Raw genomic sequence first — 26,439 nt, forward strand, 5'->3', positions numbered from 1 at the left:
ATGGATCTTCAAGACAAATATCCTAAATGTCAAGCTTATCCACCAGTACCTAATTGGTACACTTCCAATGTCACTGCTATTATAGAACCACACTTTTTTGTGTATGCAACGCGTAACATCCTTGTCATACTTGGCTTAAAAGACTTTCGATACTTCAATTCTATTACAGCAGCGAAGGAAAAAATAAATGCCATTGATGCCCATGACGTCTTTTGTTATGTGGGAGGCGCGGATAAAACAGTACGTGTTTGGAACATAGTAGCCAATTCTTTGACCACTTCACATGCAGTACATAAAGTAATACAAACACATATACACGCACATACACGCATACAGACATACACTTTACACAAAATAGTTTAAGTTGTACTAAATACACACTGTATTAGGCAGAAATAACAGCACTCAAAGTCATCAGGAAGGGAACAGTTATCATTTCTGGAGACAAGACAGGCAGAGTTGTTGTCGCTGAGGCATTTAGAAAAGATCAAACGATATCAGCCAAGGTGAATTCAGAAGTGACTTGCATTTCTACCGTTCATTGTGATCACACAGATTATGCAGCCATTGGATACGGAAATGGCATTGTTCTGATTGAGGAAATAGCAGAGAATTTAGAATTAAAGACAGTGTATCAGCTCAGTAGTGAGAATGATCCAATCATGTCTATTGATTGGCAAAAGAAGTTTTCTGAGGGTCGGTGGCCGTGGTTAGCCTACAGTACAAAACGATTGAAGCGCATCGTCATTTATGATATCCCCTCACAGGCAGAGGTTGCACCGATTCATTTACCAAAACCGCCTGCAAAGGCCACGGGTCAACAAATATCGTCAGCTTGGATCGAAGTGTCGTGGTCTCCTTGTGCTGAGAATAGGCTGTATGTAACAAGTTATGTTGGAACGATTCTCGTGTTTGATGTTGCTCCAAAGGCAGCCAGAATACGTAATCAAGAAAGAATGGAAAATCATAGTCGTAATGTGTTTTCTATCAACTGGTACAATGGAGGAACGAATTGCATCACCACTTCATTAGATAGTCAAGTCATAAAGTGGAATGTCAACAATCAAAAGTGCCTGCAGGTGATGAAAACTCACGCGGCATTTCCATATGCATTAGATATATCCCCTACCGCACCTTATCGATTGTCCATTGCCATGGGCGATAATGCCATAAAGCTATGGGATTTTCAAAAAAATGAATCTGTCATGGGATCAAAGGGAGAAAATCATAACTATTACACTAGCTCTATTGTTTGGAAGGGCTTACAAGGAAAGACGTTAAGGGTTTATGTCGCATTACTTCTTGTTACATCCTCAAGCTAACCCTTTTTTATTATATAGATTTTATGTCATCCTTCAAAGGAAGGCCTAGTTGTCTTTGGAAATGAGTATGGACGTCTTGGTCTTTATGACACTTTGAATCAACGATATACATATTTCAAACAACTCTACAAATCAATGGAGTGTCCAATGATCGCTTGGGGGTTTGATCTATCAACTTGTCTGTACGATATGGAAATGACAGACACACTGATAGTTTGTAGCAGCAACGATGTCAGCATTTATGTCTATAATATCAATCAGCTGAATCAACCAGCTATCATGTTGAACGATATTTTAGAGCAGCGTAATCCTTTGTGGTATGGTACTCTCAAATCCAAGAATCATGTCCATCGAACTTGTATGGCAGTTGATAAAAAGTGTATAGCATTCGGTCATGTGGATGGGGTTGTTGAAGTATATTATCGCAGTACATTACAACTGGTGTATGTGTCTAACTTTCATCGTCAAAAAATAACGGCAATGGATTGGAAAGATGATTATCTTGCAACTGCTTCTGAGCAAGGCATTGTAGCTATTCATGATTTAACAAGCCGAGTGGCAGACAGTGCAGGTAATGTTCAAAAGACAGATCATAGATGAAGACTAACATAATATATAGGTACGGTCTTACCTACCTCCGTAATTTACAAGTCTATGCAGTGCAGTCAAAAGGCCATCACTGTTTTGAAATGGACGCATGAGCCAAACAAGCATGTCTTGGCTGCTGGTCTTCAAGACGGCCATATTGTTGTATGGGAAATGGATAAAATAATCGCTGTGTTTGATCAGCATCGAGCATCCATTTTATCCATCTGCTGGAGTCACTGTGACCAACATGTCTTATTCAGTAGCAGTGAAGATAGGTTTATATACCAATGGAGCTATATGGATTATAAAGTGTCGACACCCATAAAGTGTAAGCGTGATCTAGTATGGTTTTTTGTCATAAACTGATTTATTATGTATAAAAAGTCGGCAGCTCTTTGTACGATAGAGAAATGACCAGAATAAATCAACATGGCAGTAAGAACAACAAGCGAAAGAAAGATGGGCAAATGGATTCAAGACCGTCCGATTTGAAAAAGCAAAAAGTAATGGAAGTCAACAAAGACATGATGATCTCAACATTGCAATCGGAAAAATCGGCCAGCAGGTTGAATAAAGAAAGAAAATGCATGTATCTGGCCAATGTGATGTTTGATGGTCGAATTGAAGCAGTGATAAAGGAGCTGATAATGGTTGAACTTAATGAACAAGAGCGATCCGATCCATTAGTTAATCAGTATGCGGGCATATTTACAGCAAGTGATAACCATGAACCTGATATATATGAATTCTTATTCGGAGACAAGGAGGATGCCTTTCAACTTGCTCGAATTGAAGGTAACATCATAGATAAGTCAACCAAGAGGCTAACCGTTGTTTTTATAGAAAAATCAATCCAGACAAAAACAAATACTCAATCGATCAATGATATGAATATTGGCTTTGACAAACAATTGGCAATGAACTTGATGCTTTCCCAAGTAGATACACTCTTTAATGAATCCAAGAGTAGCATACTTGATTGGATAGTGTTAGCAATGAGCCCACAAGGTAAGGAATTGAAATGGAAAATGAAAAGATATCATGTGCTCATATAGTATATATATTAGCTGGTAAGGATGTCTGGATAGACCTTATGAAAAAGCAAGCAAAAAAGATGGAAAGAGAGAATCAGTATCACTTGGCAGCAAGTTGTTACATTGCATGTTCACATATTTATGATGCCATTGAAATATACCAACGATATAGTTTATATAGAGAAGCTATTATTCTAGCCAAGTTAAGATTACCCAAGGATGAGCAGTTGTTGAGCGAACTGTACTTGAAATTAGCAAGTCAGTTTCAAACAGGTGAAGAAGATCAGCTGGCTGCTATTTGGTAAATATTCCATGTAGTAAAGGCATGTACAACCTTACTGACGTTGCTATAGTTACTTACTATCCAAGGTGCCTGGGTCGATTAATAATACAATTGATCTTCTATCGAGGACAAATCAGGAATCGGGTTTATTTTATTCGCTTTGTTTATCAGTTGTAACAGAGAACAGTGATATATCTGAACAACGAAAGTCAAAGTGGATAAAAGTATTAAGGGAGCGTATTGCTTGAAAGTAAGGCTTTGTCATATGCAATATTAAAAAAGATATTCATTCTATCCTTGATTTTATTTTAATGTTCTTTTTTTTTTTTTTGCTGAAACCACAAGTTGTCAGTAATATAAAAATGAGAACACACCTTTGTAAATATGAATTGGGAGGATGACTGCAACCTAAGAGACATAACTGACTTTGAATGCTATGCATACAGAAATACAATGGCATTGCTGTTGTACAAGTTTCGGTTAAATGAATGATCCTCGGTTATGTTTAAATCAACGGATAAAAAAAAAAAATACCAAATATGGGCATAACATTTTTTTTAATATTAAGCATTCTCGGTAATAAATGAAACAGCGGGTTAAGAATTGTCATTAGCTGTAATAGTAATGAGGTATAAATATAAATAACAGTAAATGATGATAATAAGATTATAATTGTGCATATAGTAGTAATAGAATGCGTAGACGCCCAGAGATTATCCTAATGGAGAACAATATGCCGCTATACTATAACATCAGCTGCTCTATGCGTGAATTGAAAGAGGGTCTTGAAAGAAAGGCCAACGACTAAAAGCAAGATTGTGTCTATACAACAGCTTAGCTAGCATAATTACAATTCAATAATGTATACTTTACTAAATGTAATTTTCTCCCATGGCTCCATTACATAAGCGCCACTAATTATCTCATACTGGAAGAGCTTCTTCTTCATGTAGCCCTGTAATTCGAGTGTATTAATCATCATTAGAATGAAATAGAAAAAATCCGTGCATGCAAGCAAACCCTTTTATGTGATCATTTAAATGTCCGATATGTTACACGCTTGCCTTTCATCCCTGTTATTTTTATCCGAATCCGATATCACCCAGGAGTAAGATATGAGACAGATTGAAGGAGGGGGCAATTGTTCATAAGCTGTATGCTTTGTTATCGATAAGTGAGCATGATACACTTTAATCTAGCGTAGATAATGGGTAATAAGAGCAATTCTGCTGTTGGTTTGGCAAAATAGGCGTCTTCTTAAACGGAGTGCTCATAGATATAAAATCGTGATAGAACCGTCAAGCCCCATTTTTAACAACATTGATAGACCCCCCAGATGCGGCAAGTACCGTGGAACTCTACCTAGGGTCAACTTAATAAGAGGGAATGTCTCAATGAAAGCCTCTTATCCAGGCATTTCTGTCATGAAATAGAATCACATGTATTAAAAAAAACTATACAACAAAAAATACTCTTATTATGCAATTTTATAAAATGAGAATGATGTTTATTTAATACAGATATGAAAAAAAAGTTCTAATTGGATGGGTTATAAAAGCCGACAGATTGCCAATGCTTCAAATACTTGTTGAACAACTCGGCATCAATGACTGGTGATTTACCAAGGACAGGAGTAGCTTTGCATGTCTTGGTTGTTTCCCAAAGTGGCATTACTAAACCGGACTTGAACATATCCTCATAAAAGGACATAAGACGGTAAGCAGGGTTGGTATCATCTTTAGAGAGAGTTTCAGTCCATTCAGCTGGCTCTACGATTTCAAACTTCATTCCACAAGAACTCATGGCCTCAAGGATATCTGTCCATTTGATGTTGCGTGGGTTAACAATATGGTATATAGAGTCATCTAAACTAGAAGGAAGACATGAGGTACGAAGCATGATGCCAACCATGGCAGCAGCAGCATAGTCAACAGGAATCCAATCAATGTTGGTATTAAAGCGAGGCATCTTGTGCATCAAGGAACCACCAGCGACAAACATCAAAGGGAACTGTTCAGAAGTATTCCATACACCATTTTCAGCATCACCACATGCTTGTCCAAGACGCTCAACGTAACAGGGGAAATTCTTCTCCTTTGTGAGGTAATTTAAAAGCATCTCACAAACAAACTTGGAGTGAGCATAACCCATAGGCATGGCAACATGAGAATCAAATCGAAGAGGCTTTTCTTCAACAACAGCGCCAGAAGCAGCACTAGCACTAATGCTGGAGACAAAGTAAACGTGCATAGGATTAACTTCTCGGTAGGCAAACTTGAGCAGGTTGTAAAAGGGGCTAATACATTCTTTGTCGTAATGACCAATAGTCATATTAAAGTCCAAGAGCCAAGCACAGTGCTGAACAATAGTCACTTCATTACGAAGCTGCTCGTACTTTTCCTTTGTCAATCCAAGATATGGCTCGTTCATACGCATAGGTAGTGCTTCTACACGATCAGAGTTTAGCAAGGAGACATCAAGACGGCGAGACTTGAACGAGCTAACCAAACGTTGACACAGGTCTTCTTGTTTACCACGAACCAGACAATAGATCTTCTTCACAGAAGAGTCCTTCAACAAGTCCCGCAGCATGAATGAACCAAGGGACCCAGTAGCGCCCGTAAGTAATACAACCTTATCTTGTAATTCGTCGTAATGCTCCTCAGCCACAGGGAAATCAGTCTTGGCTCGTTCGATATAGCGCTTGGCTAATTCTTGAGCTTCTTGGTACCTTAATTCCACAAGTTCAGCAGCATTCATTTGCTTGTTGGACGACAGGACATCACGTATAGCAGAGATAGAAGGGTTTTGGAACAAAAAGTTCTGAGGAACATTGCCAAACTGCTTAGAGATCAGGTTACGAAGCTGGATAGCTGTCAAGGAATTGAGCCCTATGTCAAAAAGAGATCTCGAGTAATCATTGAATGTAGATTCAGGCAAACGAAGAACCTCAGAGGATGCTTTGACCAAAAAAGATTCGATTTGTTCAGGTGTAGCGTTGTCACCATCGAGTATCCCATTGGAACGAGGGCCTTCAAGAAATTCTTGGTACATTTGGTCAACCAAGTCCTTGTAAATTGCTTCTGCTTTCTTTCTCATCACAGTACCCTTGTCCGTTGATGGCAAATGCTTGCTGAAGGGAAGGATCTTAACCATCTGAGGTAGAATAGTGCTATGGCTGGGACATTCTTTGTTGGCGTCCTCTACAGCTTCATGTACAGAGCTGATGATCTCTCTAGGCTCGTAGTTCATGGCATATTCAAGGTCAACTTCAACAAGGGCAGCAGTACATTGACGACCATGACCAATGACAGCAACTTGTTTGACCATAGGATTTGAGCGAATAGTGGACTCCATGGGTACAGGGTTCGTCTTTTCACCATTTTCCATAATGAGGGTATCATCTCGTCTTCCGACATAGATGTAGAACTCAGGGTGATCGGGGTCTTCTTTGAATAAGTCATTGCTGTCAAATCCTCCATCAGGACGATTTGCTACACCAAGAGCCATGGTAGGAGAATCGTGGCGAAGGTACAAGTGTTTTAGACCATCACCAGCGTCTTCAAAAACAAAGTAAGGGTTACCATCGGAATCATTCAAGTAGGGGCCAAGTGAATACCAGTTATCACTTCTGGGGTTCAGATTAGAGATCAAGGCCACGCCCATTTCGGTAGAGCCGTAGAGATTGCGAATATTGATGCCGTGGGAGTAAAGCCAGTCGCCTGCCTCACGCTTGAGAGGAGCACCGCCAAAGAAAACGTACTTGAGTCGACGGACAGCAGAAAGGTCATTAGACTCCTTTAAGAAGGGGATCATTTGCTCAAGGATAACAGGGGGTGCAGCCAAGACAGTAACCTTGTTTTCTCGAAGGGCAAAGTCTATTTCCTTTTGTGAAGGAGGAAGTCTTTCTAAAAGCACTGTACTTGCTCCAGTCACTACAGTATGTGTCAGACCGAATACACCAAACAAGTGGAATCTACAGAAGATGTCAGCAGATGCTTTGTAAAAGTAACTTTTACACTTACAAAGGAAGACAGTAAAGGTGAACGTCATTTGCATCACCCAATTGTATATTATATTTCTCTTTATAAATATCGGGAAAGCAGGTAATGTAATGTAAGCTTCTGTTACTGAGGTATATAGGCTTTGGGAAGTTGGTTGTTCCAGAGCTATTTATGGTGTTGTTAGCATAATGACGTCGATATCCCTTTTTTGAAATGTTACCTGTGTATGATCAATGCAGCCTTCTCCAGATCTGCATCAGTAAACTCAGAGTCTAACAATTTGTCATGTTCAGGGTTAAGGGGTTCCAAAAGTAGCTCTTCAATATTGAGCGGTTCAATAGCGATGACTTCTACACCACCCACCTTGGCAGCAGCACTCTGAGCGGTCGACTCGTGTTTGACCGTAGTCAGGAACAACTTGGAGTTGGTCTTTTCTAAAAGGTTGACAATAGCAGGTTCAGAGTTACGGGGAGAAACAGCAAGTAGAGTTGCACGTAGCTTCAAAAGAGCGAGCATAATGATAAGATAATCAACGGAATGATCACCTATAAGAGAGATACATTCAAGACCCTTTCCTTTAGCAGCCCATTTGCAAGCAAGGTTTGTAGTGATTCGATCACATTCAGCATATGTTAAGGTCTTGTATGTATTGTTGAAATAGTAACGAGCAAAGATTCTATCAGAATGAAGTTTGCACTTGGTACGAAAGAGATCGATGAATGCTTTGTAATGGTTATTGGCAGACTGTTCTGATGAGAATTCAACAGCAGAAGACATTGTATATTAATGAAATAAAGAATTAAAATGAAATGACATAAAGATGGCAAGGGTTTATATATACTTTGGTGTATGCTTAAATGTTTTTGAGATTTACTGTTTCGGTAAAATATTCTAAAGGACTTGAGCCTAAGCCTGGAAAAATTATTAAGATCCATAATCCGCATGAAAAGTTTGTGGCACAGGGGCAATCACGATTTCAGACATGTCTACTACGGCATTACATTAATTATGGTAGTTGGGAATGAAATAGTAAAATGAATAAAAATTGTATATACCGAGATACAGCTTTTTTGATAATTACGCCTGACATAAACTCCCTTTATCATACACTGTCTTTTCCTTTATGGCATATGCAACCTGAACATGACATAGCATAAGACGTATTCTTGTCACTCAATATCCTTTTTAAACAAAGCTGCTTCAGCCAATGAAATTCGTCATATTACTCCAAAAATGAACATATTATCTATATTTGGATATATTAAGTTGTTTTTTTCCATGGTTTTCTACACTAAAGAAAATTAAAGATATTTGGATATATGGCGTTTAAATCATGTCAATCCTTCCATTAATCTACTGATGCATATCTATCTGATTCCTTTTTGATTACAAGGGTAAATTATTACGGATAAATACCTACTTCAGACAAGCCTCTGCATTATTAATTTCGGGTGAATATTTAATACTTGTTCATTGTTACTCTGCAGAAAAAAAGTATTGGAGACTTAAAACAGTAAGTGCTATGTGGTACACTCCATTAATGTATGCCTTGAATAGGTGAAAATGATCATTCAAGCGAGTGCATGAGTCATAAAGCTTATATTTCCCAGAGTTTCTGCTTGTCCTTATCGGGTATTGTTTCATCTTTCATTTAATCAACACAGCGTCAAGATTCCTATAATTTACCCAGACGCTGAAAATCAAATGGAAACGGTAGGAAATGAGCCTTTATTAATACAATCACTTTAAGTTTTGCTTACTGACGTCAGCGGATCCACGTGCATGGAGCTTTTAGACCTTTGAGTCACATTAGATAAACCAAGTTCTAATTTAACATACTTTTTCATTCAATGAAAGATTAGACTGTAAAAATCAGTAGCATCTATAGATTGCATTGTCATAGCTAACACGCATTTGTCCTGCATTGATTCTATTCCTTTTCCATCGTATCCCAATATGACAATACTTTATCCCTTAAAACTAAATGTCCCAGCGGCCTGAGATCTTCTGCAGGATCATTTTTTGTCATTTCGACATACTTTAAGCCCTCACTCTCTCATAATTAACAATATGTTGACAAATTTTTCTATTATGATGTGTTGATTGTACGTTTTGACCCAGTGATAATTCGTCGTCTACATTAAGCATCCACTTACAGGCTACAGTAACAGAAATTTTTAGTTTGGTTCATTTACGGGTTCATTCAACTATATTATACTTTGTGCACACAATTGAGGCATTAAGAACACTTAAAAGACTTATAGTCAAATACATTGAATATATATTGCTGTGAGAGCTAAATACAAACGGTTACAGTATGCTTCTTAGCTTATGACTTGCTATGGCTTGGATGACAGTAACAAAGACAGAAGAGCTTGTAAAACTTGTAAGCTCAGGACTTAGTGTAGTAATTAATGCTCAGTTTTTGTGGAAGAGAAGAAAAATTAATCAAATCGCTGTCTCATCCAGCATCAGAGGAAGCAGGCTACTCGGCTTTCAGGCAGCTGATCAAACATTTTTCCAAAAGAATAGGAATCAGCTCCCCTCAACTTGGGGATGTTGTCAAGCTAGAAGGTTCGCGTGAGGAAAAAAGAAAAAAAAGGCCTTTTTATACTTTTTTTTTGTTGCATGGTGGCTATTGTTATGTTACTGCTTTTACCGTGAGAAGGATCATCTTTTAAAGAAGTATATCCTTTTATATAAAGAAGTAATGATTCATATTCAAAAGAGAGATTCTATTTAATTTGACTTATCACTAAAAGTGTGTACATGTAATCTTATAATGTATGAATTCACTCTATTCATACTGATTACAATCGTTTATCTCAATGTCAGTCCTTAAGCAGACATTGTTCTACGACAGCTATGAACAAAGCAAATCCTTCTGAGTTTCAATTTTTTATCTGCATGAATTTTAAGGAGTGCGGCCCTTATGATGCCTTCTTTTTGAATGATTTGAAATGTGCAACCATTTACTTACATTATCATAGAGAACTCATAAATACCAATAAAAAGCTATTAGGAAAAAGATATTTCATAAATACACTGAGCAAAATAAACCATAATCTTCTAGTGTGCTTACAATTTCTTATTTCTAAACAAGATAAAATCATGAATGTAACAATGTTTCTTTATTAAATAAGTCATTTTAGAAATATATGACATTAATGATTGAATAAAAAAAGAGTCTTAATGACATAATTTATCATGTATGAGCAAATTGTTTTGTTGGTAAAAAAAAAAAGGATAAAAAGGGACAGATCACAGAAATAATAAATATCAACATATATATCTCAAATCTTATATTTAGGTCTTTGAATCGATTTTTATGCATTTAATACCGTTTGAGCCATACTTGCTATAGCTATGTGGATATTTTTAAAAGGAAAGCAAGCCGCTTTATTTCTAACTGTACATTCAGACAAGCAATTCAGTATAATTTAATGATCATTCTTGATGAGATTAGACTTTCTAGCTTGCTTAGGTCTTCTTGAATACGATTGAGAATATATTCAGTAGAAAAGTTTATTCATTATATATATATATATTGAATTCTCTTTGCTAAAATTTCCTAGATATACTCCAATTCTTTACCTTGCACATATATTTTTCTTGAGATAGTAAACATTTTGCTTTAGCTTTCATTCAAGTAAAAGACATATGACTTGTATAAAATGAACTTTGTATTGTTTTAGATTGAATGAATGCATAGATTGTATACAGAGCACAGATTTGCCTATATGTGTTATATGAAAGTACCTGGCATATCCCCTTTTCACTTAAATATTCGATCAGAGTATGTTTTACCAAATAAAAAAGTATTTAAAAATCATAAGAAGCATTCGTTTAGTTTATTGATTCAAGCAATAAAGACTTGTAAAGTATGGATATAAATATCCTTACTTCATCTGAACTCCGTGACATTAGTTACGAGCGGGCTTCTTGGGATGAGGAGCAGGCTTAGTAGTGTGCTTCTTGGGATGAGCAGGCTTTTTTTTATGGTCAGCAGGCTCCTTTACTTCACGCTTGTTCATTTCATGAGCAGCCTTCTTAGATGTAACGTGCTTCTTTGGGTGAGCAGGCTTCTTAGTAGTGGTATGCTTCTTAGGATGAGTAGGTTTCTTAGCGTGGGCCTTCTTGAGAGATCTCTTTTCAATAGAACTCTCATACTAAATCAAAAGCAGCATTGTCAGCGTTATATGTCTAATTTTAAATAAAAACCAACTTACATCCAAGCAGATTACTTCACCTGGCTTGATCTTGTCACAGTCAAAGTTTGTATTGATCTTCTTGGTCCACTCAGACAGATTATCCTTGGTAATGCTATGCTTACTAGCGATTGATTGGCAACTATCCCCGTTAACAACTATAATAATGGTGCTTAGAGTTCATATATAAGATGGTATACAGATACTATATACCTTCATAAGTCTTTCGACAGTGAGGTTGATCCAAGGCTTGAACAAGACCAAGGACAGAGAAAGCAGCGGAAGAGATAATAAAGAGCTTCATGATGAAAATGTTTGCAGAAGAAAGGTTGATGAGGAAAGCTGTCAGTGTCTACGATTCTATTCTTTTATATGCATGAAGGAATATCTATTTTTATCTACGTGTAACACGATCAATCCTAGGTGCTGGAACCTCTTGGCGTATGGGCTTCATTTTAATTAAACAAGTCTGTCAAAGAAAGCTGCCAAGATCAAATATCAGATCTGTAACTATGACATGAACGAAATAGGAGATTTAGTATTACTTTACTATAAATGTACTTTACGAAAAACGGGTGTCCTGTCTTGTGAAACAAATGAAAAAAGAGAGAAAATGATCTAACAGATAATTAGGAGATTTTTCGTAACTTGGCCTACGCTTATGAATAGTCATGTTGAGATTTGTATGCAATTCTTTTGCAGTGTGTCGTGCATCTGCTTCATTCTCTCAAACATAATCGGACAAGATGTGCTGAGTTTGAGCAACTAGAGTTGACACAACTTGGCGTAAAGTTATGACATTAAATGACATCTATTCTGTCTTGGCATAATAAGTAACATTAATTAAATTCCTCTAAAAACTCCCTCACTTGATTATATGGTTGCATATTCTAATTTATCTTGGATTCATTCATAGTAAAGAAATTTAGGTGGAGATTATACTACTGCCTTAGGACATTTTATTTACATGTCTTATGTGCAGAGATTCATAGTGGTTGTATCACATAAGCATATACAAGAAGTACCCCTATATACTTATGACATCTGTGTAGTGTGCTATGTATAGCTCTAGGATATCTGGTTGCACGTTTAAAGTAACGCTCAAACTGAATTATTTTCGGTAATGTCGATACTGTCATATGTACACATGCTCTAAAATTAAAATAAAGCAATCTGACGATTTTATTGTAAAAGTATACATCAATTAGAACTCTATGTTTGACCTTACGCACTTTGACTGCAAACATGGCAACAATAATCTTAGTTAGATAGTCCTGATGCAGGTAATTCACCAGCTAACGATGCCGAACAGATATCTGCCGACTATTATTATTATTTTTATTTTTTGTGCTCCTTTGACTATCTGATATGTTCACTGGATGCTGATATATAATGGTGCATCTTTTCTTATCAGTATTTGTGCCTTAACAAACACATTCTCTTTTGTTCTTCTTACATATAAAAAACTCACTGCTTACTGTTTAATAAACTGTTAACCTGTCGGCTCCTACAAAAATACGACATGTACAACTTTTGATTCATGCACAGCTACAACCTACTACAGATCGTCCTAAAACGCACATATTCCCCTGAAACTTCGCATCTTTTTTTTTTTTTCTGGACGAATTTCGAGCATTTTTTGTGCCTCATATTTTTCTCAAGCCATACATATATATATAATGTAATTTACTGCAACATTGTCTTATTTACACTTTTTTTAATTCATTTTATTAGTATTGTCTATATGTATTTTTCGACTGTATACAAATCGGCAGGTATTTATGCAGACTGACTGAAACCCTTGGTGCTTCTGATGATTTCAGCTACTGAAAAATGCTTGCGTTTACTGAGTGGTCTACAAGCTTCGATACGCACTATATCTCCTAACTGACAAACTTCTTTTTCATCGTGTGCAAGATAATTTTTATGTGATTTAATTGTCTAAAGAACTGATGTTTAGTTTTTGATTCTAATGAACGATTCATACAAGTTTACCTTTCGAACAATAGGATGAAGTTTTTGTGTGGTTACTTTAACTTTGATTGTCTTTTGCATAGCATTGCTAACGACCATTCCAACAAAATTTTGTCTCATTTTATTCTGCTGTTCTTTGAGAGGAAAAAAAGGGAAGGGGAGCACTTCCTTTTGAAAGGGTGCTGAGTGTGTGTGTAGGGGGACGGATTGACATTATAAGCCACCTGGTGCAGCCTGTTTAAACCCTGTTTGTCCCAATTTTATATTTAAAATTCCGGTCACGATATCTTAGGGTAGCTTTAAAGTTGCTAAGATTTTAGCAGCCATACCAGATATTGAAAAGTACTTTGATATATTACTTTTCTGGATCATCTTAAAAGCAAAGATAAGGTACAATCAACTTATTTAAAAGCTATTCGAATCAAATAGCAATGTACTAACACATGATTTTTAACTGACGCCAACAATGGATAATCACGAAAGTAATAGGCACATAGCGTTTGCAATAAATAAATAAAAGTCTTGTTTATGAAATTGTTGTCAGTTTAATGCTTACTTGATACTTTTACCGTTAATCAATAAAGTCATGGTATTTTCAAATCCACTGTAGATGCCGAATGTTTTCGGCAAAACACTCTGTTGAGAGTGCCACGTTCAATGAATTAAATATTACAATAGGTTTATATCATCAAAAAGAACTCCATAAAGAAATTTCGATAGCTTTGATCTCTATAACTACAGACATCAAGAATATGTGGAGCGGCAATACCATATTTAAAAAACTTCTAGATCATCTTTTGAATGTTTTATTAAAATTACACTTGGCTGAAAGCAGGGCTGCAGAATACAGCGAATATATCAAAAACATCAAAGAGAAATCAAAATTGACAACTGTGGCAACATCATCAGTAAGCAGTTCTTTTTCTACAATTGACCACAAATGACATGTTCTTCGCTCAGAATGCAAAAAACTCAATATATTAGAACATGAATTAGAGAATCTTAACGATAAAGATAAAAGGCAACGTTATAAAAGAAGAATAACACAAGGTCATGATAGAATAACGTATTCCAAAAGTTTACCAAAGAAAACAGTTTCGGTAGGATTTCGTACAAATACAATGGGAAAAAAAACTTAGTTATTTATTTATGTAGTCTGATACTAGTGATGTAGAAGCAAGTGAAGCCAGTAACAATGATGAGGCTAGCAAGAAATATAAAGATGATGCTAGTAAAAGCCGTCTGTCTTCTTTAAAATCAGTTGCAAAACATCTTCTTTTATCATCTTGCATAAACATTACTAGAAACGACATTCAACGAGAGCTACCAGGTGCCACTGAAAAAGAGTTACAAGCACTGATACTAATAGTTCAAACATAACAACCTTACATCCCTAATAAACAAAATCACTTTACTGTAGCGTGTCAAATTCCCCTTTGTATCCTTGCCAATGACATTCTGCAAGTGACAGGATACGCAAAATTTACTCGTCAGCTCTTTCCTCTACCACGCCTCCCGTATTTGAATACCGTACAAGCCAATGCGCCATCCTTAAATCAAATGATTACATCAGGCCCAGATGCATTGCTTATCTCGGATTTTAACCAAAAAGCAATCAAATCGGTCGAATATGCTCGATCTAACAAGCTTCTAATTGTAAAATGCTAAATTCTAATTATTTGGCGAACACTTGTAAATAAACACTGTATTTTATATAACAAATGCTATATGTATTTAATACTTGAATAAATGACGCAAAAGAAGTAGAGTCATAAAGATGGCTTCATAAAAAGAAGTGTTTTATTCGGACTTCTTTTGAGAGCTTCTAAACAACTTGATATAAAGTTGCCTTCGTGCTGAAGGCGTTCCATGAGTTGTAGCCTTCACTAAAAGATCCAAGTATCGCTTAGAGAACTTGTTTACCTTCAAAGTGGTCAACACATTAAAGCACTTTTAGTCTTAATCAACAAAGCCTTGTGTTGGATTTGACTGTGCTTTACTGTTCTAGATTCTACATAATACCACACTGACGCCCAATTGATAGAGGAGGTTAATGTACTGCAATACCTTCCTTTTGGCCCATCTTGTTTACTCTTGTTTTATATTATATTTTATATACACTTTGATCCCAACTGGAACGAACAGTCTTCTTAGATTCAAACTTCAAAAGAATATTACAACAAGTGCTATAAACAAAAGAGTTGTTAGTTTTCATACCATTTAAGATAAAACTTAGGTGTGTTTTTTTTTTTTTTTTTTTTTTTTTTTTAAGAAATCTCTTTAGCAGCTTAATCGTTAATGAAAACAGATGTCAGTAGACGCGTTTTACTAACATCTTTCTTGGCAAACGTCGTATTAACTTTTTGTAAATAATAAAGAGAGAAGATTAGCAATGAAGATTGAATTATCGCGTATAAATGGAGGTTGTGCTCTGCAAAATAGAAATCATGATAACTCAAATTATAGTAAAGGTATTGAATAAAGTGGCACTAAGTTTTGATTATTAATGACTTTATCAAATATAGTCGTTAGCTCATAAGAACACTGATCCCGACTGCCGCTTTAAGATTTTAAGGTTTTCGGAGTTTTTGAACAGGTTATAGGTGACATGCATCTAGAAAAGCTAGATGCGTCACTCATCAAAGGCATATCTCTTGATCAAACTGAGTATGCTTTACTTACTAATTCATTAATTTATATTAAAAAACTTGGTGGTGTTATGCCTGGCTCAGACATTATCAATAAACAGGTGAAGGTCAGCGTTATTTTGTAGTCCGTGCAGTAGGTGTATGTTGTTTCTGTTGGCTCTTGTCTTGCACAGCTGCTGTTAGACAATTCCAAGTAAGGTTTATTTCTCTATCGTTCTGAATTTGATCAACGAATAATACATAGGACAACAGACTTAATCGTTATTAACCATGCCCTAAATAATCCTGATTTCATATCAACAGATGCTGCTTATAACAACGAGCTCTTAATAAAGACACATGTACAAAATGGACTCTAAATAGACAGCAAGTATTTTTATTTATTTTTTTCACGTAATAGGCTACTTTTCATAAACAACGCAACTTTTTCTTACTGCCACTATTTATATACCCCTACTATCAACACACATATACAATGTTTTAATTTCTTCTCTTTGATCTTGACTTTGACTTGCTACTTTTCGTACTATGATCGGATAAATTATCTTGTCTTTCGTTCTTGGTTGTATAATCAGACGCCTTTATACTACTGTTTTCCTTATCATCACTAATGTCAGTATCTGTCAGTTCGCTGCTTGTGATAGATGCCTTCTCGGCAGGTTCAAATATTTTTTTTTGAATAATGCTTTTGGCTCGTTTGATGGTATCGTTGTCTTGTTCGGCATTTGTGTTTAGTATTCCGGTAATAAATGGGTATATCTCTTGACATTTTTCCTTCCATCCCATCAATTCTGTTTCATCATCGCTAAGGAGTTGTACTATACATGTATTAAGCACAATGCCTAAAAGATATAAGGGTAGCTTACCATTGGATGATAAATTATCAATGGCTCTTACAACATGTCGAGTGATATCTACTGTTGCATGAGGTGATTGTCCAAGAGCAAGTAACGTTGGCAATATGTTGTATGCTTGTGTGTGTGATGATGATTCAGATATATTACAACCAAGCATGATTGAACAATTCTCCTCTATTAACAATCAAGCAAGTTAGGTAATACACTATCTACATCATATATATCACTTTACTGTAAAGCGCCAAGTTAGCTAAGCATCGTGCAACATGCTTATGAATCTCGACATGCGTAGGAAGGGCAGCAGGCACGTTGCAAATGTAGCGTAGTAAATGTGGTTGTAACATCAAATTAAGCTGAGATTCATCTAAGTTATATATAAGCTATCAGTGTTAACTGCTAAAGCATATGTTTATGCAAATCTTATTACTGTTTGTAGCAAAATTTGCCTAAACAGGATCTATGTTAGTCTTTTATCAGCATATGTTTCAGTTCATAATTACCAGTGCACAACAAGCATGTGAGATAGCTGCAACGTCTACAGAAGACTCTGTCGTTGGATGATCTGCATCGTCGGATGTATCAGTTGCCAAATAATACAAAAGGTCTTCTGATTTCGTCTTCTTATCCAGGTCATCTAGAGGAAGTCGAACAATGATGGAGATCAACGCACGAGAGCCTTCTCCACCAAGTAAAGATGACTTGTATTTATCTTGAAAAATCTTTAGTCTTTCCATTGTATCTAATATAATAACCCATATACCATTTCTTAGCGATAGATAAGCAACTGCTTTCGCTAAATACTTTCGAACTTCATTGTTGGATGACCGTAGTAAGCATGGAAGCTTGCCTGATGCTTGAACTACTTCAATAATGCTGCTTTGAAAGGATACCTGTGAACTGATCGCTGATATAGCCTTTGCTGCAAGGCTTTGAATGATATTGATTCTATCGGTCGTCTGCCCATCTTGTTTGCCTGATGATGCTAATTTGAGTAAACTGATGTCGAATGCGGCTAATACAAGCAAGCTTTCTAGTACCCCTTCATCAATGACTTCCTTTTGACTCAGAATTCCAGCTTTAGATAGCTGATAGAGTACATGTGTACAATTGATGAGTATCTCAAGAGCAAAATTTTGAGCATTATCTTCAGAGAGACTGGATATACTAGGAGCGCTAGAGTGATCAGACGAAGTTTCTTTGGGGTGATTGATAGAAGCATAGAGTTGGATTAATGAAAGAAGTGGAGGTAAAGCCCATTTGATGATGATGGCAGGACGTATAGATTCTAACCAAGAAAATGAATAAATAGTAGTGTATCACTATGTATGCATGTATACCCTTTTCTGCTAAAATTGCTAATACAGTTGTCGTAAGATGATGTAGTGTCAGATTTTTGGACGTTCTACAGACCCAAACTAGAGCATCTATACCACCATAGGCCACCATATTATGTAAATCTTTTTCTAGATAAAAACTCAATACTCTCCCTATTTCTTACTCTCTTTAATTACCATTATCTTTTTCGGCAAGTTCCAGTAATCCTCTGACTCCATGTATCTATTAAAAATGATAAGTTGAATTGTCCTCTTATAGGTACAAAATAATACCTGAGTAGACACACCATGATCTTGATCAATGATATAAGTCACAAGATACGCTACATCGAAGCAGCCATTACACACTCTCACTGCCTTGGTTCCATAGCCTAGTTGTGGTAAAGGTACTTTACGTGAAGAACATTCCTGACAGAATATGTTGCCACTGAATTAAAATTACGTAAGTCAAAGATTTACAAAAATAAAAGAATTGTACCAGTTTCGACAGTGATGCTAATGCAACGTAATTAGTGAACATGGCCAGATAAAATAAAAAAGATCATTACTCGTCTACGCAAAGGTCCAAATGCAGTGTTGCATAAGTAACAAAAGGATACATCCATATCATTAACCCAAGTAGGTCGAGGTAATAGAAATGTTAATCTATCGTCGTAAGGTTGCATATAAAATATTAAAAGTAAAGAAAAAAAAAGGACACAGGCACCAAAGTTATGCCATTATGCAGCGTATTTCAGGAAAGAGAATTTCAAGTGTCACGAGGCTTGCTATGACGCCAATATAGTTTCCAAATATAATACATCATTTTTTATTATTAATATTGTTATTATTGCTCTTTTTGTTCTTCATCATTTTGAGGTTCTTCTTCTTCTTCTTCGTTATCAGTATGTGCACTAGAGGGAAATAAAGTCAGTACAACAATAAGAATATGAATAACAAATACCTTTGACTATTTAAAAACTTGGCATCAACAACAGCTCCAGGAAATGTATACAATCCATTTCTCCAAAACTTGCATGGATTCTCTTGACTATATTTTATACTTTCTTCACTTAATGCACTTCCTCCAGGTAACTTGTGATGTTTTAGCTCCCAATTTAGTCTACGACATATTTCAGGGACAATGATATCACAATCACCAAGCAATTGTATATCAAATGTCATATGCGTGATAGGTGTACGATTAATCAGGATCTGAGGGACACTATGAGGTATTTGCTGCATGATCTCTGACACAGGAGACACTTTGAGTGATGAACCCATGACGATCAACAAGTCCACATGTTGAGTATCAAGAGCTAATAAGTTATCAAACTCTGAAGGCAGTCTTTCTCCAAAGAAAGTAATATCCTACATATCATATGTGTTAGTCCTTATGTTGTAAAATGCTCATAGGTACGTAACTGGTTTCATAATCGATACACCTCTTGGTCCTTCTTCTTCTTCATTCGTACCTTCCTTGACTCCACATTTTGGACATGGCGGTACTTGCTGTGCTATTATATAGCTTTCGATTTCTTTCCCATCCACTTTATATCCACACGTCACACAAGATGCAGTTGCAAAACTACCATGGCAGTTGACAACGCGCTTAATATCAGCTTTGTGCTCCAAAGTGTCTATGTTCTGCGTATAGTTCCTAAGCAACTTGCCCTTGTCTTCAACGAGCTTGACAAATAAATGACTTGGACTAGGCTCGTAATTGGCAGGATAAAGTTCCTTAGCAAACGAATAAAAGATCTCTGGAGTCTCACGAAAGTATTCAATGTCAAACATTTGCTGTGGATCATCAAGTTCGTATTCCTGTAGTCGGGAGTAAATGCCTGTTTCAGATCTGAAATCAGGTATGCCACATGATACAGACACACCAGCACCCGTGACGATCATGATGTTATTTGCCTTGGATAAGAGGTCAACTACGTCATCAAGTACGTTGACATAGTCCAATCGTCTTCTCTTTCGCAGGAATCGTGTAATGATACTCTTCAATATAGGAAGTAGTTCAATATCTGAAGCTAATAAAGCCGCCCTCGGATGCTACTTTCGCACATTCCCTCTTGATCATCAGTATGCGTATAATGTTATAATATTAATAATTCATTACCATGTAAAGTCCAAACACTTCCAGCATTTTGGGCACTGGAGTGGATGTTTGCAAGACATGCTTTTCAAGAAACTTCATCAAGCCTTTTTTTTTTAAAAAAAAAAGTAAGCATCAGATCAAACCTTATCTTCTTACTTTACCTATTTCTCTAGCCTCTTCACGTAGTTGTTCCATTTCTTCATCTGTAAAACTAGTCCAAGCTTTGTGCAACTTATCAAATTATTATAATTTCTAATGAATATGGTTCAATCCCATCCAAGTGTTTACCTTTCTGAATTTCTTCTTCTTCTATATTATCTACATCCACTAGACTATCATCATCTCTAAATAGTGCAGGATGAGCTAACAGACTTTCAATACTGTCCGTGTCGCTCTCTTCTTCTTCTTCTTCTTGTCCTTCAACCCAATCCCGATCAGATTCTTCATTGTATTCTTCAAGATCATAAAAGTGCATGCTGGATTCTTCATCTACGTGTGTACACCCTTAGACTATTTTTTTTTTGAGATATGCCTTATGTGTGTTACCTTGGCTTACTTTAGACTTTTTGATGACACGATCATCTTGAGTTTCAGTCTGAACTTCATCTTCCAAAACCAATCTCTTGTTTATAGAGGATGAATCGCTTGATAAGTCAGATGGTGTAATAGGCTGATTATTGTCTTGGTCCATCAGTAATAATACCCTTTTAAGGTAAAAGTGGGTAAGAGAAGAAAAAGAGAAAAAAAAGCTGGTGTGACTGTGTATGCAAGGGTTATAGGGGATATGTTGCTCTCTCACATACATAAGCCTTGCTTCATACTATGCAATAGCAATAATAGAAAGAATGGCTTTTTTTTTTCAAGCAACATCTAAAATATCATTGTTAAACTATCAAGATGATACGTTACTGCACTCACACACTCATACATACATACATGTGTATATGAATTGAAATGATCCATTGATCTCTCTCTCTTTCTTTTTACTTCTTTCACACTTGGCTTGTAGTCATGCCAACCTATATGCCTATGGCCCTTATAGTAGATACACATATATACACACACTTGCACATCAAAGCATAAAAAAGTGATGTTTTTTAGATCCAGGTCGGAAAGATAAAAAACGTCACTTTTTTAAGGCGTAGCTTTTTTATTATATCCAGGCTATACTTTCCTGTTCTTTTTATTTTTGTAATATGGGCATTTTCGGCTTTGGATCTAACAGCAACAATACCCCCAAACCAGAGGAAACTCAAGATCTTGACGACTTGTACTCACCTACCGGCCAATCAACCAGTTTTGAAGAATCATTTGGTCATGAAGAAAGTGGCTATGAAAAGATGCCTGACTTTATGTCCTCAATCACACTCGATTCAAACCGTCTTCAACCCATGTCACTCCAGGGTCTCGATTTTTTGCAAATAGAAGATAGTGCACCCGTCGGTTCTTCCTCTGGCTTCACACCTTCCCGTGGCTGGTCTGACGATTTGTGTTATGGTACGGGTACTACTTATCTGGCTGGTTTGACCCTTGGTGGTGCTTATGGTATGGCAGAAGGTCTCAAAAAGAGCTCAGGTGCCTTTAAAGTTCGTTTGAATACCACATTGAATACAATCACTAGAAGAGGTCCTGGTGTTGGTAACGCTGTGGGTGTTATTGCCATGGTGTATAACGGAACAAACTCGTTAATTGGTTATACCAGAGGAACCCATGATACATTGAATAGTGTGGCAGCTGGTGGAATTGCTGGTGCAATCTTTAAATCAACTGCAGGTAAGATGAATGCATAATAAGAGGGATCATTTCTCTGACTTGATCCTATTCTAGGTCCTAGAGCTGCTGGTATCTCCGCTGCTATTTGTGCTGCTGTTGCTGGTACTTGGTCTTTTATAGTTCAACTTCAACAATAAAAAAGGGAGAGGGAGGAGTCAATTCGATACACGAAATGAAATTAGATACAATCCAAGAAGAGAATTTTTTTTTTTTACTTGGTAAATTGAAAGTGATGTCTCTAAAAGGAAGGAAGGAGAAGGGAGAGAGAGGGGTTGATAAGGTAAAATTCTCCTTTTCTCGAAAGAGACGATCTTTGGTTGATAAAGAAGTCTTTTTGTTTCATATAAATACTTTTTGATCTAACATACACACAACCATGCTCATTTTAATTAAAAGGAGCAGAGGATGACTGATGACAGTGAGGTTATAAAAATAAAGCATTCCATGTTGAAGAGTGAACGCATTTTACCAAGGTTTCCATTATTACGAGCTTGGGCAAAATTGCAGAATGATACGTCCAATTCTTGCACATTCCGTTGTACTTCAAACTCATAACCGTCTTTAGCATGAGAATCATCAGTTAAATATTTAAAGAAGTAGAATAATGGGTATAAAGTAGTCATAAACTAAGAAAGAGCTTAATAAATGACAAAAGGAAGTACAAGAACTATAGCAGTTGTTATTTAGAATGTTATAGAGCCACACCAGTGTTCAAGAGGTGATTATATATGAATCCAGATGTAATAAGAATATCAATGCTGCATGATGCAACTATTATGAGTTAATCAGGCTGCTTAACTTTTCATATATGAAAAATAGCATTGAGCATTGCAGAAAATTAAAAAGTAATAGACAGGAGGAGCCTTAAGTACAATAAGGTGAGTGAGCAGTTACAGACAGAAACTGGAGATATGGATATACTTGAGAGTGCTATTGAATACAGTCAACCAGGGAGCAACAATGGATGTCAGTGAAAAGGTCATTGATACACATCCAAGGATGCACCTAGAAGAAACAAACAAGATGATCTATAGTCAAAGGTATAAACCAAATCGAGAACAAGGACAAAAGAGTGGTAATGTCATATGAGATAGGTATACAAAAGTAGCGGAAGAAGGAGAAGCAGGGTCTATGTAAATGCCTAAATAAGAAGAAGTGCTAGAACATATTACGTTCAGTGTGAGAAGATGCTACAAATCAAAAGATCAATAAAAGTGATGAATGACAATAATGAATGTGAGCTAATCCTGAGTCTTGAAGCAACCAAGCGAATGAGAACAGATACAATCAGCTGGCGCCTATAATAAATAAATCAAAGGAAGATACACGATAATGGGGCCACAGTCACCATCCTCATGCTTACAAAGATCATAAGTTAGCCATATCATCAGATACATGAGAAGAAGAAGAGCCAAGAGCCAATAAGAGAGCCTATTTAGGTAACCAAACCCACCCATCCATCTCGAAGGGCAGTTATTCTACAAATACCGGCGTTTGCTTTTTTTTTTTGTAGATATAAAATTTTACTAAAGTATCACACGTCGTGATGAGTGGTGTGTACTGAAGAATGAATTATACACTAAAATTAATCTAGCTCCAGACGTCCACAAAGGGGACCAGAGCTTACTTTTTGAGAAAGTTGGTGTATGAAATTGCTATTAATGTCGATAATAGTCGTGTCGCGAATTAACTTGATCATTTACCTTTATCGTCCTCCTCTTGCATTTTCCTCTTGGAAGATTTCATTGGCTTCCGGCCACATGCATATGAGCGTTGTCATTGTCATACCTTTTCATAGTGACATCCTTCAAATTCATCTCTTCAATCACGACCAATACACCCATCTCTTCGTTCTCTCTCTTCGATGACAACAATCATTTCTTCTTTCTTTTCGACAGCAGTAGTCATCTCTTCTTTCTCTTCGACCCCAGCAATCATTTCATTGTCCTCTTCCTCTTTATCTTCAACAGCCATACCATCATCGCTATGATAGTTATTTTCAATAACCACATCCTCGTGCTCTTCTTGCGCCTGTGCTTGGTCTTTTTCACAGATGATATGGTAGAAAAAATATTCTTCTTCGTAAATTCCAGACGTATGTAGGTCCATGACCTGCAAGTGTTTCTGTGGTATGAAATACACAAATTAATAGTGAGTGAGTGATGGTATACAGAATGACCATGTCTTGCGAAAGCCCTGTGAATTGCTGCTTCTTGTTTGACCCTGATTAAAAGCATAGCAGCTTGCAATCCCATAGGTAATATCTCGCCTAATTGGAATGAGATGTTCAGGTGTTGCGTGTACCATAAGAAGCGCTTCTGGATGTTGATGATCTTATTTAGCTTGGCACAGGCTAAGGTATATTCGTAGTTGATCATGAGTCGAGTGAATCAAATAATAAAAAGGATAAAGATCACTTTTATACCTTATCTTTTCGTATGTTTTTCCCAATTCATCCTTTTTCTATCTCTCTCTCTCTTGCTTATGATAAATTAACATTTCCCGCCTCCATATTTCCATAGTTACTCCGAAACAGATTCGAGAATATCATATATTACCACGGCTTCATGCCCAAAGTAGGATAGCTTACCTTTCTGTGAAATGGAAGCGCTGTTATATCTAAAGAAAGGAGTAATATGTGATCTGCATGCAGGCTTATTGTTCTTTTACATAATAAACAATTGTAATAGCTTCCCTTATTCAGGCACTTTTGATCACTTTTGTGTCTCTTTGTTCTTTTCTATCCTTTTCTATTCTTTTCTACTCTATTTTTAGGCAAATCTCTTTGATTATCATCAAACAGTTATCATGCATCTATGGTGAGCACAAAGTTACACAGTTTCCCATGGTTGCATTAACCCTATTTTACTTTTTTTTGACATCCTTCCAAACATTATAAAACGCATAGTAAATAGTTACTGTACACACATAGGAGAGCTATAAATGAGTAGAAAGTAAAATGACAAATGTTAAAGAAAGTGGCATATAAAACAACCTCTTTCTTAACGTCGATCCTTTATTGTATGGTTGACACTCCGAACAGACGACAATGAAAAAAGGGTTTGAAAAGGTGGCACAGGGTCATTCTATAGCAATATTGTACCTTTTGTTGTAGTCTGTTTCTGCGATACGATCAAGGAAGAACTGCCCTTTTGAATGGTAGACAAAGAATTTCAGCTATTTTTTAAGCAAGTAAGGCTTACTGTCTGTACATGTATGCTAAGAAGGAAGCGTAATGATAATCATGCCAAATTTTGAGTAACTACAACTGTGAAAGAGGATTACTCGAAAGTGACTACTCTAATGACTAGCTGATACTGACTACCCAGCTAAACCTAACATGTTAAAAACCAAGGCAGTATCATTATCCGATATGAGAATGAAATGATCTAGATGTGATAATATAAAAGTAGTAATAGACAATAAGATACAGTAAGACTGAACTAATCCTTTTTATTGATAAAGAGTGGTTCTTATTTTTACTATTCAAGCTTATTGTGGAATTATAGTTGACGTGGGTCTAACAGTTGTTCTTGGGTAAAGTAGCTTAATTAAAGGTTTCCTGGTTTTATTATTGTGACATCTGAATCAAGAAATTATGTTAAGTACTAGTAAGTGTTATTGTAAAGGTAATTTCCTTAGTTTCAATAAGCGTGAATTATGTTCGGATATGACACTAGAGTCAAAGAAGGGCATAGATATATCGATGAAATCTTCACTTGAAGATGAGGTGCGTAAATTAACGAGGAATTAGGGAAGTACAGCCGTCAGCTTTATGGTCGTAGTTAAACAACATATGTCAAGAAGCTTCCAACAAGTGACAATCTGACAATGATCACTTGAGACTTATTGAGGTATCATACTGTGAATGTTAACCCTGCTGCAAAATCCAATCAGAGTCTTTGGGCTGATTACCGCGTTAGTGCTGAATAAAAGCTGTACCATTTGTGTGCTGATATTTATAGTATTTCGAGAGTTCCTGAGGGATACTGATGCTAATTGCAGTCATTTGATGTATCCGTTTATTGTTTAACGAGAGAATAAGTTTGACATTGAAACCAACAAAGCAAAGTGATAGTTTTACGTCAATGGATATGAACAGGAATCGACAATCAGTTTGTGTGGCTGCCAGATGTACCCAATGAAAACAATGCTTCTGGAAGAAGAGGAGCATGACGTAAAGCTTTACACGTTTTGTTCCAAGGAGCGTCAGGACTATCAACCTGTGAGTCATCAGCAGTAAAAAATTGTTTCTAAAGAATAGCATTCGATTTTTACTATTAGGATCCATACCAACGAATTGAAATGTCGAGAAAGGATCAATAGCTTCC

At 36.4% G+C, this 26,439-nt stretch overlaps 9 protein-coding genes across 9 annotated transcripts; 2 read left to right on the top strand and 7 right to left on the bottom strand.

Annotated features, from left to right (window-relative positions):
- RHIMIDRAFT_235062 (WD40 repeat-like protein) lies at positions 1-3,475 on the top strand (the record flags this gene model as incomplete). Its single annotated transcript, XM_023608293.1, has 8 exons — positions 1-297; positions 390-1,283; positions 1,341-1,893; positions 1,942-2,238; positions 2,295-2,705; positions 2,754-2,918; positions 2,978-3,245; positions 3,298-3,475. 8 exons carry the CDS (start codon positions 1-3, stop codon positions 3,473-3,475), a joined length of 3,063 nt encoding a protein of 1,020 aa, XP_023469431.1.
- A 1,226-nt stretch (positions 3,476-4,701) lies between these two features.
- RHIMIDRAFT_212705 (acetyl-CoA synthetase-like protein) lies at positions 4,702-8,183 on the bottom strand. Its single transcript, XM_023607222.1, has 3 exons — positions 7,452-8,183; positions 7,253-7,396; positions 4,702-7,203 (listed from the first exon to the last, which is right to left on the bottom strand). The coding sequence occupies exons 1-3, from the start codon at positions 8,006-8,008 to the stop codon at positions 4,764-4,766; spliced, it is 3,141 nt and encodes a 1,046-aa protein (XP_023469432.1). The 5' UTR covers positions 8,009-8,183; the 3' UTR covers positions 4,702-4,763.
- A 2,888-nt stretch (positions 8,184-11,071) lies between these two features.
- On the bottom strand, positions 11,072-11,767 carry RHIMIDRAFT_311662 (uncharacterized protein). Its single transcript, XM_023614745.1, has 3 exons — positions 11,653-11,767; positions 11,461-11,597; positions 11,072-11,400 (listed from the first exon to the last, which is right to left on the bottom strand). Exons 1-3 carry the CDS (start codon positions 11,741-11,743, stop codon positions 11,155-11,157), a joined length of 474 nt encoding a protein of 157 aa, XP_023469433.1. The 5' UTR covers positions 11,744-11,767; the 3' UTR covers positions 11,072-11,154.
- Positions 11,768-12,912: 1,145 nt separating this feature from the next.
- Positions 12,913-13,585, bottom strand: RHIMIDRAFT_212706 (30S ribosomal protein S17). The gene is made up of 2 exons (XM_023607223.1): positions 13,435-13,585; positions 12,913-13,380 (listed from the first exon to the last, which is right to left on the bottom strand). The coding sequence occupies exons 1-2, from the start codon at positions 13,531-13,533 to the stop codon at positions 13,219-13,221; spliced, it is 261 nt and encodes an 86-aa protein (XP_023469434.1). The 5' UTR covers positions 13,534-13,585; the 3' UTR covers positions 12,913-13,218.
- Positions 13,586-16,449: 2,864 nt separating this feature from the next.
- Positions 16,450-17,368, bottom strand: RHIMIDRAFT_92462 (uncharacterized protein). The gene has a single exon (XM_023615879.1). The coding sequence runs from the start codon at positions 17,073-17,075 to the stop codon at positions 16,542-16,544; it is 534 nt and encodes a 177-aa protein (XP_023469435.1). The 5' UTR covers positions 17,076-17,368; the 3' UTR covers positions 16,450-16,541.
- Positions 17,369-17,765: 397 nt separating this feature from the next.
- On the bottom strand, positions 17,766-19,018 carry RHIMIDRAFT_92405 (FYVE-domain-containing protein). The gene is made up of 5 exons (XM_023615878.1): positions 18,801-19,018; positions 18,731-18,747; positions 18,526-18,679; positions 18,430-18,475; positions 17,766-18,375 (listed from the first exon to the last, which is right to left on the bottom strand). Exons 1-5 carry the CDS (start codon positions 18,915-18,917, stop codon positions 18,101-18,103), a joined length of 609 nt encoding a protein of 202 aa, XP_023469436.1. The 5' UTR covers positions 18,918-19,018; the 3' UTR covers positions 17,766-18,100.
- RHIMIDRAFT_273385 (SIR2-domain-containing protein) lies at positions 18,732-21,204 on the bottom strand. The gene is made up of 6 exons (XM_023612382.1): positions 20,882-21,204; positions 20,624-20,824; positions 20,497-20,556; positions 20,357-20,439; positions 19,657-20,289; positions 18,732-19,602 (listed from the first exon to the last, which is right to left on the bottom strand). Exons 1-6 carry the CDS (start codon positions 21,024-21,026, stop codon positions 19,162-19,164), a joined length of 1,563 nt encoding a protein of 520 aa, XP_023469437.1. The 5' UTR covers positions 21,027-21,204; the 3' UTR covers positions 18,732-19,161.
- Positions 21,205-21,403: 199 nt separating this feature from the next.
- RHIMIDRAFT_311665 (Tim17-domain-containing protein) lies at positions 21,404-22,379 on the top strand. Its single transcript, XM_023614746.1, has 2 exons — positions 21,404-22,108; positions 22,163-22,379. Exons 1-2 carry the CDS (start codon positions 21,532-21,534, stop codon positions 22,243-22,245), a joined length of 660 nt encoding a protein of 219 aa, XP_023469438.1. The 5' UTR covers positions 21,404-21,531; the 3' UTR covers positions 22,246-22,379.
- Positions 22,380-23,929: 1,550 nt separating this feature from the next.
- On the bottom strand, positions 23,930-24,486 carry RHIMIDRAFT_235069 (uncharacterized protein; the record flags this gene model as incomplete). The annotated part of the gene is made up of 2 exons (XM_023608294.1): positions 23,930-24,232; positions 24,280-24,486. The coding sequence occupies 2 exons, from the start codon at positions 24,484-24,486 to the stop codon at positions 23,930-23,932; spliced, it is 510 nt and encodes a 169-aa protein (XP_023469439.1).
- Positions 24,487-26,439: the final 1,953 nt, after the last annotated feature.

Source organism: Rhizopus microsporus (assembly GCF_002708625.1).
Source record: "Rhizopus microsporus ATCC 52813 unplaced genomic scaffold scaffold_3, whole genome shotgun sequence".
Classification (NCBI taxonomy): domain Eukaryota; kingdom Fungi; phylum Mucoromycota; class Mucoromycetes; order Mucorales; family Rhizopodaceae; genus Rhizopus; species Rhizopus microsporus.